This window comes from Procambarus clarkii, chromosome 24, assembly GCF_040958095.1.
Source record: "Procambarus clarkii isolate CNS0578487 chromosome 24, FALCON_Pclarkii_2.0, whole genome shotgun sequence".
Lineage (NCBI taxonomy): Eukaryota > Metazoa > Arthropoda > Malacostraca > Decapoda > Cambaridae > Procambarus > Procambarus clarkii.
Window position 1 is genome coordinate 4,789,093 of NC_091173.1, and position 12,578 is coordinate 4,801,670.

The window sequence follows — 12,578 nt, forward strand, 5'->3', positions numbered from 1 at the left end:
TCGGATTCCATAATGGAGTTTACGTATGAGGTAATATTACAGTTTTTTATATTATATTACAATTTTTATGCAACTCAGTAAACGGTGGATTCCAACTCCAAAGCCCTTTTCTTGATCAATTTGCTGCAAGGCTTTTCCATTACTAACCACAGGATGGGTATTGGGTGGATAATAAAAATCAAACAGATAAACTGGTCCAAAATCAAACGGATAACCAACTCATATGGATACCATAAATGGAAAAACAAAATATCAGCAAAATACTTACTCTATCAGTACTTTTTGACCAGCTTAAGATGACTGAACAATTTTAGAGATATAGGGAAGTAATGATTGGAAAGAGGGACAGTGAGTGGAAAAAGCTATTAGTTAGAATTACCGAGACAGGTGAACATATTTCAAGAATAGACTTGAGAGGTATATGAGTGAGAAGACCAATTAACACTATCGGTCACCGGACAGGTGCACGGTCAACTTAGGGGTCGTGCACCCGACATGCTGGCGAGCGTGCGGGCAAGTGCGCGGTGACACCTAAATGTGTATACTGTAATCGTTTCAGTTTTCTCACCTTAATTCTCGTGCTATGTCGCTCGTTTTGGTATCATTGTGTTCGCAATTAAATTCCCAACAGATGTGTATGAATATAATGTACAAAAGTTTGGAGTGCCTCCCCGCAGAAAAGCCTAAAGTTACCCGTGAACAAGCACCAATTTGTACACTGCAACCTAATGTGTATACTCGTTCAGTTTGATAACATCAATTTTCGTGTTACGTCTTTCATTTTGGTATCAAATTGTTCGCAATAAAAAGGCGCGTATTTTAAAACTAGTCCCATAATAATAGAGCAATAACTGGAATTTTAACAAATATTTTCATTCTGGCAGCTCATCATCACAATATTATTTATATCTTTCCAGTGTTCTGACATAAATTTTTGTGTTACATCTTTCATTTTGGTATCAAATTGTTCGCGACGTAAAGGCGCACATTTTAAAACTAGTCCCAAGATAATAGCATAATAAATAGAATTTTAACAAATATTTTAAAATTTTGACCAAAAGCCTATTTATAATCATATAAGTGTTCGGACATCAAGTTTCATGTTACATCTTTCATTTTGGTATCAAATTGTGCACATTCTAAAGGCGCTTATTTTGATATTATCCCGAGGTCGATTGGATAAAAAATTAATTTTATACAAATATTTTTTGTAGTGGTCCGGTCGAAAGTTAGGACTCAGGAGAAAAATAATGAACGCGAGTCCGGTCCAAAGTTACCGATAGTGTTAAAATGGCACTTGCCTAGCATAAGCTAACACCAGTGTCACACCAAGTACAGTGGAACCTTGGTCTACAAATGGACAGATGGTGGGAGGGGATCTTGATGGATGGATGGTGGGGGGGAACTGGATGGATGGATGAGGACCCCCCATCCATCCAGTCCAGCCCCCAGCTCCCCATCCAACTGGATGGGGAGCTGGAAGGATGGATGGGGCGATGGATGGATGGGGGGATGGGGGGGATGGATGGATGGGGGGATGGATGGTGGAGTGGGGGCTTTCTTGCAATGTAATTGTTATTTTATTAATTCTGCTAGAATTTACCTACTTAAAATTATCTGTTAGATTAAGGACCTGCCCGAAACGCTGCGCGTACTAGTGGCTTTACAAGATTGTAAATACTATGCTATGTATTCTCTCAAACCCAATGTACCTTCTTGTATATACTGTAAATAAATTAAATAAATAAATTGGGAGCTGCAGTAAAAATTCTAATCAAAACCCTAGAAATGGTCATTCTAACCTTTGACTTCAGCTAACATCCGTTTAGTAATTTTGTGTATTGGTTTTGAGTTATTGTCTGACAATATTTGTATAAATGTTGTATTTTAGTATAATATTGCACTTTGCAAATTTACAGTCCATGCCCAAAATTTCTTTGGGTATGGACAATATACAATAACATGTAGTGAAATGAGAAAATCAGTAGGAGCCATGAGAAGGAATAGAACCCGTTCACTTGGTACTCCCAAGCTAGTGCCCTTTACCACTACACCACAACATGGTATGTAGTGAAATAATATTCACTTTTGGCTGTTTAAATGGGGGCAGCTACTTACATGTCTGTGTCCCAGTGGATAGGCTCAGCAGCTGCTTAGGTGAACAATCACTGAAACAAAAATTTGCATGTTCCTCTGAACACTTTGCACCAAACACAGTTTGGACCATTCAGGATTTTGCTAGAGTATCTTACCGTGAGGTGTTTTTGGGGCTTAGCATCCTAGTGGCCCGGTCGTCAACCAGGCCTCCTGGTTGCTGGACTGGTCAACCAGACTGTTGGACGCGACTGCTCGCAGCTTGATGTAAGAGTCACAGCCTGGTTGATCAGGTATCCTTTGGAGGTATTTATCAAGTTCCCTCTTAAACACTGTGAGGGGTCGGCCTATGCCCCTTACATGTAATGGAAGCGTGTTGAACAGTCTCGGGCCTCTGGTGTTGATAGTTCTCTCTGAGTACCTATTGCACCTCTGCTCTTCAACGGGGGTACTCTGCACATCCTGCCACGCCTCCTTACAATGCTACCATACAACCATGAGTATGGTCGGCCGAGCGGACAGCACGCTGCACTTGTGATCCTGTGGTCCTGGGTTCGATCCCAGGCGCCGGCGAGAAACAATGGGCAGAGTTTCTTTCACCCTATGCCCCTGTTACCTAGCAGTAAAATAGGTACCTGGGTGTTAGTCAGCTGTCACAGGCTGCTTCCTGGGGGTGGAGGCCTGGTCGAGGACCGGGCTGCGGGAACACTAAAAAAAAAGAGCCCTGAAATCATCTCAAGATAACCTCAAGATGGTTCATTAACCCTTAACATGCTCGGGGTTTAATATCCTGCCATCCCCACAGGCGCAGGTCATTTTGAAAAAAAAAAAAATTATTTTTTCTTTCTAACCTGTTAATTTGTGTTCACTGATCACGGGAAAAATAATAAAAAAATCGTAAGTGGCATATATATCCCGCTATAGGGCGGGGAAGTCTGGCAAATTATAGGCGCTGACTCAGCGTGCGTCCCAGGCGGTCTGTTGCTCGCAAGCTGTCAGGCCAGAGTTGCCACAAAGAGATAATTACCGAATTATTTCAATGTCTCTGATTGATTTTTCATACTTTTTTTGCTATAATATTATTCAATAGTGTGTAGTTTGATATATTTATATAATAAAATGAGTGAATCGTTGGTGTATTCAAAAATATGGTGTGCATATTGTTGATTCAATTATGTTCATCAATCAGTGAACAAATACTTTGTCGGTTATTACACTATAAGCACAGGTTATATATAAGTATTTGCATGTTTTGTTCACTATAATGAACCGCTAAGTAGCTATTATGAGTCAAAAAGTAACGGGGAGTGACTGCCGTGTACCAGCCAGCCACTCCCGCCCTCCCTCCAGTCATCTGACTCACCCTCATTCTCCTCCCACAATAATGTTTTTGCTCTAATTCACTATATACAGACGTTATATATAAGTATCTACATGTTTTGTTCACCATAACTGTACATCTAAGCTTGTATGGTGAGTAAAGGCACAGAGATGTGGCTACTCACACAGTCAGCTGATCGGCGGCCGCCCTCAAGGCCAGACGCACTAATATTTCTTCTCCAACAATACTGTGTGGTGTTATTACGCTATATACACACATTATATATAAATATCTACCTGTTTTATTCATCATACTTGTACAAATAAACTGGTATGGTGCCCAAAGACCATCGTGGTAACCAGTAAACAACACCGTCGTCTGCATGGTGGTGTTGTGCAGACGACGCCACCGCCCTCACCAAAATGGCGGCTCCAAACCTTCTCTTGCTGTTTATACCCTCTATACGCACGTTATATATAAGTGTCTACATTTGTGTTCACCATAACGAACCACTAAGCTGGTATGGTGAGTGCAGTCAATAAAAGGTGGCCACACACAGTCAAAAGACATCGACACCACCCTCCCTCTCACAGCATTACACCTCCTTCCATGGCGCACAGCGCTAAATATCACCACAATCCTGCTATTATCAGAACCCTGGTCAGTTTTATCACAGTCAGGGGTCTTCTGTAATAATATCGCTACATAATAGCATGAACAAGTATAATTTGGCATTTTTAGGCGATGCTGTGGTCACAAGCTGAACAGCAGTGCTGTTAGCTCATGCTGCGTGCGTCAGGCTTGGTAGCTCACTCAATACTGAGGCCAATAACACCCGGGAGTTTGGCCCACGATTTTTTTTTTAAATGGCGTCTGTTTATAAGAGCCCTGATGAAGGTGTGGTGAACCCCGTGTATCCGCGGGCTGTTTAAATCTTGCATAGTACTCCAACACATCATATGACGTGATGCGCAGTTTACTGGAACAACGTCCAGCACGTCATATGACGTGATGCGCACTTTAAGGGTTAAAGTGAAGGAGTATGGTTCATTAGAGTGAAGACCCATTTTATCCATAAAATTGTTTGAAAAAACAGTATCATAAACCAAAGGTAAACCAGTAGAGTATTTTACATTGGAAGTCGAAACTTCTATCGAAACCAAAATTTTAAAGGATTGCATTCCATTTGATCAAGAGTGCAGTCCATAATAAATTTTTTTTAATTATTGTACATCTGCAACCCCCATAGAGGTACTTGAGGTTATCTTTTGATGATTTTGGGGCTTAGCGTTCCCACGGCCCGGTCCTCGACCAAGCCTCCTTTTTGTTACACACCCCCAGGAAGCAGCCCGTAGCAGCTGTCTAACTCCCAGGTACCTATTTACTGCTAGGTAACAGGGGCATCAGGGTGAAAGAAACATTTTGCCCATTTGTCTCCGCCTCCACCGAGGATCGAACCCAGAACCTCAGGACCACGAATCCAAAGCGCTGTCCACCCAGCTGTCAGGCGCCCAGCTGTTAGCATTAGGTACCCTCTACCTTGCAATCAAAGAAATTACTGTACAGTACCCGTTCTGCAGTTTTTATATTAAATTGACAAATTTAAAAAAAAAGGGTAGTCAATGAAGGGCATGATTACCACATGATTTTATAAATATAAAATGTAGTTGAAATTGGTTCTGAGAATAATCTAGTCAATTGTAGTTTTCCATTCATGACGTAATCAGAATTGTCAAATAATTGCTTGTGATTAAGACATTAAAAGGGCTACAAGACTGCTTTTCAATAAGCATCTTTAATTGGAAACATTTTGTTATTAGTAAAGCACAATGTGATTTTATATTTTTCAGAGTGCGAAAATAAAACCTTCAAGATGCCTCTATTTTGCCGATACTACGCACAGAAGTATCCCGAGGTGGATGATGTAGTAATGGTAACTGTTAGAAGCATAGCTGAGATGGGGGCCTATGTTCATTTGCTTGAGTACAACAACATAGAGGGTATGATCCTCTTGTCAGAGCTCTCTCGACGACGAATCCGATCCATGAATAAATTGATCAGGGTGGGCAAGACGGAACCAGTTGTAGTCATCAGAGTGGACAAGGAGAAAGGTAGGCCTTACTTTATTTATAGCAGTATTTTTTTAGATTATCATAAAAAGTAGTTTCTTTAAGTACAAAGTTCTTTAAGGGAAGAACTTTAGTATTATTGTCATCTTCATGTTTTATTGAAAAGTTTCTAACAACTTTAATGTTTTTGGTATGTTTGTCAGTTTTGTTTACTTTAGGAACAGTTGTGTTCAGTTTTGTACTTCTAGAGAAAGACTTCAAGAGAAAACTAGATTGTTTTCTTCAAGGAGTGCCAGACCAACCAGGCTGTGGTGGGTATGTAGGCCTGCGGATCGCTCCAAGCAACAGCCTGGTGGACCAAACTCTCACAAGTCAAGCCTGGCCTCGGGCCGTGCTTGTGGAGTAGAACATCATCCAGAACCCCATCAAGCAGGTTAGTTGTGGGACATCAGGCTTACAGGTTTCGTTGCCTTACATTCGGCTTGAATTTGGTGCCTTGTGTGTTCACATGCCTTACCCAGGTTGTGGTGGCCCGTCTGCATCTCTTAGGAGGTTCGGGTTCTGGCCTACCTCGACGACTGGCTGGTGTGGGCTCCCAGCCAGTCCGTGTGTCTGTTCGCCTGGGTATTTGGTTCTTTCTCAGCTCGCCGGGTTCGGGTTCTTGGTAAACTGGAGGAAGTCCCATTTAGTGCTCTCTCGGGTTCGGACTTGGCTGGGTCTTGTGTGGGACTCTCGGACCGCTTCCTTGTCTCCTTCTGGAGGTTCTGCTGTGGCTGTGGTCTCACCTTCAGTGGTTTCTGGAGGGCTCCCAGGTCACAAGGAGGTTGCTCGAGGGTTTACGCGGGAGTCTGAACTGTGCTGTGTTGGTCGTTGGCCAGGCTTGGCTTCATCGGCTGTTCTGGTTCCTTCGGGGGACGTTCCTTCCGCCTCTCTCGCGATCGCTGGGTCCTTACGTATGCCGCTGCGTCGCCGGCTTCCTTTTTCTGATTTTTCGGGATTCATTGCCTTGGCACCTACCCGAGCCCTCGCTTGATGTGTGCACGGACACGTTGTCTCTTGGCTGTGGCTTTGAGACCAGTGCTCACAGGGCGGCCAGGGGCGGTGGGGCTTGTCCATCCGTCGGGTCCACTGCATGGTGCGGGAGTTAGCGACCATGTAGATGTTACTTCGGAGGGTTCACGTTGCTCGAGGTTCGACAATCCGGCTCCATTCGGAATGCTCCCCGGTGGTTCGTTGCCTAAACCACGGGGGTTTGATGCGGTACTTGGTTCTTTGGGGCTGATTGCTTCAGGTGATTTGTCTGCCGAGTTCTTGGGTTTGGCTCCCCTGGCCTTTCACGATCAGGGGGTGGCCAATGTCCTGACGGACGGTCTGTCACGGTTCATACCCTCGTCCACGGAATGGACGGTTGATGTAGACCCGTTCAGCTGGCTCTGCCGGACGTATGGGCTCCTGGAGGTGGACCTCTTCACGTCGGCGTGGTCGAGGCGTTTCCCGAATTATGTGGTGCCCTTCCCTGACTGCAAAGTTGTCGGGGTCTATGCCTTCAGGCAGGACTGATTGAGGTGGGATTAGCTGTACTTCTTCTCCCCTGGTTCTGCTGTTCTGACTAGCTTGGAGACTTACCAAGGGAGAGTAGTCCTGTTGGCCTCTTGGTGACCAGCCCAGCGTTGGTTTTAGGTGTTGCTTGCTCGGTGTCCGAACCTGGGGGATCTTTCTGCAGCTCCGCCTCTTTCAGCAGATCGAGCCAGTCCGTTATGTAGCTGGTTCGATCTTCTCAAATCTTCTCATCTGGTCTTTCTGATACGGGTTTATCACCTTTTGTATGGTGAGCAGGTGGCTTTGTGGATGGCGTCCCACCTTCGTACTTCGTCTCGGTGGCAGTATGCAGTTTCCTGGCGGTCCTTTCATGATTTCTTGTCCCTCAGTAGGTTTTCTTCAGTTTTGGATTGGGTTGTCTTGTCCTTCCTATCTTGGTTGTTTCAGTTGTCATTGTATGCCAAATACCGTCACCTCATATCGTGCGGGCGCTGGCGGAGCTTCAGCTTGCGTTCGGGGTGGGCATTACTTCTGCTCCGTTCCTCAAGCTGTCTCGTGCGTTGTTTCACCTCCGGCCTACTCATGTGCCGCCTGAGCCGTCCTGGGTGCCAAGCTGGTCATTGAACTGGGTGTTTTGGATTGGATTGGACTATTCTCCTATGTTTGTGATGGCCCCTTCAGTTCAAGATTTTTTCTAAGGCTCTTTTATTCTGTTGGCATTGGCTTCTGGGGGTTAGGTTGGGGAGCATCATGCTCTCCAGGTGCAGAGGTTTCTTCTCCTTTGGTCCTTGTGGTAGGTTTGCTTGTTTACAGCCATCTTCTTTTCTGTCGAAGAATGAGACCGCTGCTTTCCACAGGGGTCCTTTGGTTATTGATGCCTGGTTTGTTCAGCTGGGGGTGCATCACGTGTTGTCCGGTTGCGGCTCTTCGCCGTTACCTGTGCGCCACGCCCTCAGTGGCCGGGGCCATGCTTTGGGTTGACCCTGTTTCCCTTCTTTCCTGTTCCAGGGTTCGGTCTCCCAGATTGTCCGCAGGGTTATTAGGTCCAGTCAGCCTGCGATCTGTCCTTGTGCCCATGACGTTTGTATGTTTGCTGCATTGGCTACCATCTTCGGTAATATGTCTTGGGCTGACATTTGGGCATGGGGTTTTTGGAGGTCAAACAGGGTCCTGGCCACTCGCTACACTACCTAGTTAATGTTCCTGGCCCTCATCGGGCGTGTGCTGCATTGGGTCGGCGGTCGCAGCCAGTTGTCTCGAATTCAAGTTAAGGAGCAAGTGGCAACCGCCTCCTGGGTAAGTCCCTCTTGTTTTATCTTTGGTTAAGTAGTTATGGGGAGCTGAAGGGGGGGGGGGATTCCCCCAGAAAACCAGCGTTGAATGTAATGAAACTATTTTCTGGGCGAGACTCAGTCTCCCTCCCTCCGGTTGGCAGTTTTGACATCTAGCCTCTGAACTGGGGATTGGATAGCCAGTGAGGGGGGGGTCTGGAGCTCCCTCTTCCCCCTCCTAGAGAGGGGGGAGCTGTGCAGACAGCGGCACGGTGACGGTTGTGCTGTCATGCCCGTTTGCTCGTTTTTAGTTTGGGGAGTTCTGTCCAACAGTTCAACTTTTAGGTAGCAAATTTTTAACCCGACATGGTTTGTTTCAGGGCGCCTATATTTCTGGGTGCCTGACCTGGTCGATGGCAGATATAGAAGGCTTCCAACCACACGGGGGGTTCTATAGGCCATTGCTCCTTGTGCCTCTCTGAGGAGGCCAGGTTCTGACTTGTGGTACCCAGTAGGCCTAGAACTCCATTCGCTTGACTAATGCTACGGTTTAATACATTAATATCGGCCTGGATAGCTCCGGGTCTCAGCCAGAAAATGGCGTCTCATTACATTTAACGCTGGTTTTTAACACCATTCCTGTATTTCGGCTGCCACTCCCTCATTAAACCCCTAATATCTCGGGACACTTATTTTTTTCTGAAAAACACTTCAGTTGTTTTCTGAGCAATCGACCAGGTTAACCCCTAGCCAGTGCTATAGCCCTTACAGTGGCTATTGCAAAATGGTTAATCCTGCCTATGTGCAAAAAATTGAATAATTTAAAAAAAATGTAATTGTAGAATTAATGTGTATGCAGAATTTAAGAAACTTTAAAATAAGTTAAGTTTCTTCCTTACTGGGTGGAGGCATTCTGAAATGTTGCACGGTTGCTATATGGGCTGGTGTTTGCCAACACACGATGCCCAAGTTTGTTGACACTGAGGTGTGCGAGACATGACTCCTGTCTTCTCCTTGGTTGTTTCTCTGTTTATCACTTGTATCCCTCTAGTTTCAAGAGTATGCATGATTGATAACATAGTAAATTACATAATTCACATAACACATGATAATGTTTAGATTGATAATTGGTTTACCGGGTATACTTCATTACAACCCTATAGAGTAGCGAAAAGGATATGAACATAATATATACAGTATTGGTGTTGGGCTCTGGGCGATGACTTGTGGCCTAATGTGCACTATATGGGCGAGAGTATAGCCACCACAAATGATAATGGACTCTTAGTATATGTAACACATGTACTAAGTACATGTTACTTAGTACATGTAACACATGTACTAAGCTAGAAAGCTTGTTACCCTAAAAGCTTGTACTCCATTAGAAAGGTGGGGTCCAAAAGCTAATAGCACAATTTTGCTGATACAAATAGTAAATACATAATAATGGTGTAATTGATGATTAGTTTACAAGGTATACAGAGCACCACTTGGTTCCCGAACTTTAGTTATCCGAAACTTCCAGTTTCCCGATTGGGGTTGGGGAGTCACGCTACACGTCAGGCTGCGAGCAGCCGCGTCTAACAGCCTGGTTGATCAGTCCAGCAACCAGGAGGCCTGGTCGACGACCGGGCCGCGGGGACACTAAGCCCCGGAAGCACCTCAAGGTAGCCTCAAGGTAGGTACACGAACTAAGTTCGGGTAGGAAGCAGTCCACCAAGCTTCACGCCGGCCGGGGTTGAGGTTACCCTACACAAACCAAGTTCGGGTGAGGAAGTGGTCTACCAAGCGTCGCGCTGGCCCGTGGTGGTGGGTGGGTAGGTGGGAGATGGTTTAGTTTGCCCACTGACCGTGTCGGGCGCCACCACTCTGGTGCCTGCTACCCTGTGACGTCACAGATTCACAGCCTATTGTTTTCATTGTTTGAATTTGTCACGAGACTGAAGTGTTCATTCCGTGACTTTGTTTTACATATCAGCAGAATCAAGGAACATCCGTGCACCATGTCGACTCCAAATGCACGCATTGTCAGTGAAAGCATCAACAAGCGGGTTACGTAAAAGAAAGAGGTCAGTGATGACATTTGAGAAGAAAGTTGAAATAATTAAGAAGGTGGAGAGCGGTGTCCCGAAAAGTGTCATGTGCGCTGAATATGGCATTAGTAAAAGTACTGTTTTTGATCTTCTTAAGGCTAAACCTATCATTTTTTATTATTTCTCTAGAAGTGAAAGTGATAAGGCAATAGGAAATAGAAAGGTAGTAAGTAAAAGAAAGGTGGAGAGTATTGATAACGCAGTGTGGGAGTGGTACAAACAGAGACGTGAGGTGACGAAGAAGCCAGTGGTAGGCTGGCTGCTCGTGGAAAAGGCGCGTGAATTTCACCAAGCAATGAAAATTACTCGAAAATGTGTATACAGTGATGGATGACTCAGAAGTTTTAAAACCCGTCATGGCATTAGGTTCATTAAAGTGCATGGTGAAAGACAATCTGCTGATATTGTTGGTGCTGATGAGTATGTAAGTAAATTTGCGGAGATGGTGCAGGAACAAAATTTATCTCCAGAGCAAATTTATAATGCTGATGAGACAGGTTTGTACTGGAGTATGCGTCCCACAGACACGATGGCTCATAGTGGTGAGGACGATCCTTCAGGTGGTTATAAACAGAACAGAGAATTTTTTTCTTGTGCTGTGCAAATGCAGCTGGCACGCACAAATTAAAATTACTTGTGAGTGGAATTAGTAAAAACCCCAGGGCTTTAACCCTTAAACTGCGCATGGCGTATATATACGCCATGAGTAACATGTCCCACCGTGCGCATGGCGTATATACGCCAAAGGGTGCCAGGCACGATTCAAACGTCCCGCGGTGTAAAGGGGTCACCCATACTGTAGCCAGGGGCGATTGTAAACAGATGCTATTTTGAAAAAAAATCCAGAGCAGGCCTCCTTTGTTTCACAGGCCTTAGTTAGTTGCCAGACACCATGGCGAGCGCATCACGACCCAGCGTGCGACCTCGCCCAGCGCTCCGCGCCGCGCAGTCCTTGACTGAAGACGAAATTGCAGATGAATTGTTCAAGGACGTTGATGAATCTGATATTGACGACTCAGATATAGATGAAGATTATACCCAGCCAGAAGAAATCGAAACAACGGATAGTGAGGGCGAACATGTGGGTGCCACGAGGGTGAGGATGCCTCTTGAGGCTACTACTCAACACCACCTCGCGCCCAAGCACGTCGTTCATCTATACCACTGCACGTTTATGATACGATTGACGAGTCTGAAACAAGTGAATCTTTCTCAGGCTTTAGTGATGAAGAGTCGGAGAATAGTTTTACCCCAGCTGCTAGTGCCAGTTCAAGTTTCGCCGCATCAGCTGCCCGCCCAGCCAAACGCCGCCGCATGGGACAATATGGCGACAATGAGGAACAAATTCCCTCATGTTCCACATCTTTTTCCTCATCTACCGTTCCTGCCCCTACTGTTACAATGCCTGCTTCAGCTCCTGGTCCCCGGATTCCTCGCCGTGGTGCAGCTAATGGCTCTCGGAAGGCAGCAGGTTTGTGTGTGTGGAGTGATGGGGAAGATTTTGTTTCACAAATTCCCGACGTTGATAACAGAGATGTGGGAATTACTGATCTTTTCCCTGATACTGGTGACGAAATGTGTGAAATGGACTTCTTTACTGCATATTTCGATGAGCCGCTAATGAAACACATTGTTCACGAAACGAACAGACTTGCGGCTGATCTCATCGAAGGTGAGGAAGTTTCAGAATTTTCGCGACTACAGCGTTGGAAAGAGACAACTGTTGATGAGATGTATGTGTTTTTTGCAATTTGCATGTTGATGAAACATTGTGTGAAACACGTAATTTCAGATTATTGGAGCAAAGGCAACTCTGTTCCAACACCATTGTTCGGGAAATATATGTCCCGAGACAGATTTCTGTTGATCCTATGGTGCCTTCATTTTGCAAATAATGCAGACGAGAGACAGGATGATAGGCTTTGGAGGGTGAGGCACGTGCTAAATGACCTGATTGGAAAGTTCCGAGATTACTACGTACCAGCTCAGAAGCTGGTTATTGATGAATCCCTTGTGCTTTTCGAAGGACGTGCTGCCTTCAAGTTGCGCCCATATTCCCTCAAAACATCACCGATTTTGACTGAAATTTTTTGTGCTCTGTGACTGTGAATCAGGAATGGTGTTACACATGATACTTTATTCAGCCACTAATGTAGATATTCCTGCTAATGACCAATATGGCTTCTCAGGT

At 45.2% G+C, this 12,578-nt stretch overlaps 1 protein-coding gene across 1 annotated transcript in view; it reads left to right on the forward strand.

Annotated features, from left to right (window-relative positions):
* Positions 1-12,578, forward strand: part of eIF2alpha (eukaryotic translation initiation factor 2 subunit alpha) — a gene marked incomplete in the record, with an annotated part of 52,237 nt that overhangs the window by 11,159 nt on the left and 28,500 nt on the right. The window contains 1 exon segment of the mRNA XM_069330501.1: positions 5,266-5,526. Within this exon segment, the coding sequence (XP_069186602.1) occupies positions 5,289-5,526 (238 nt within the window).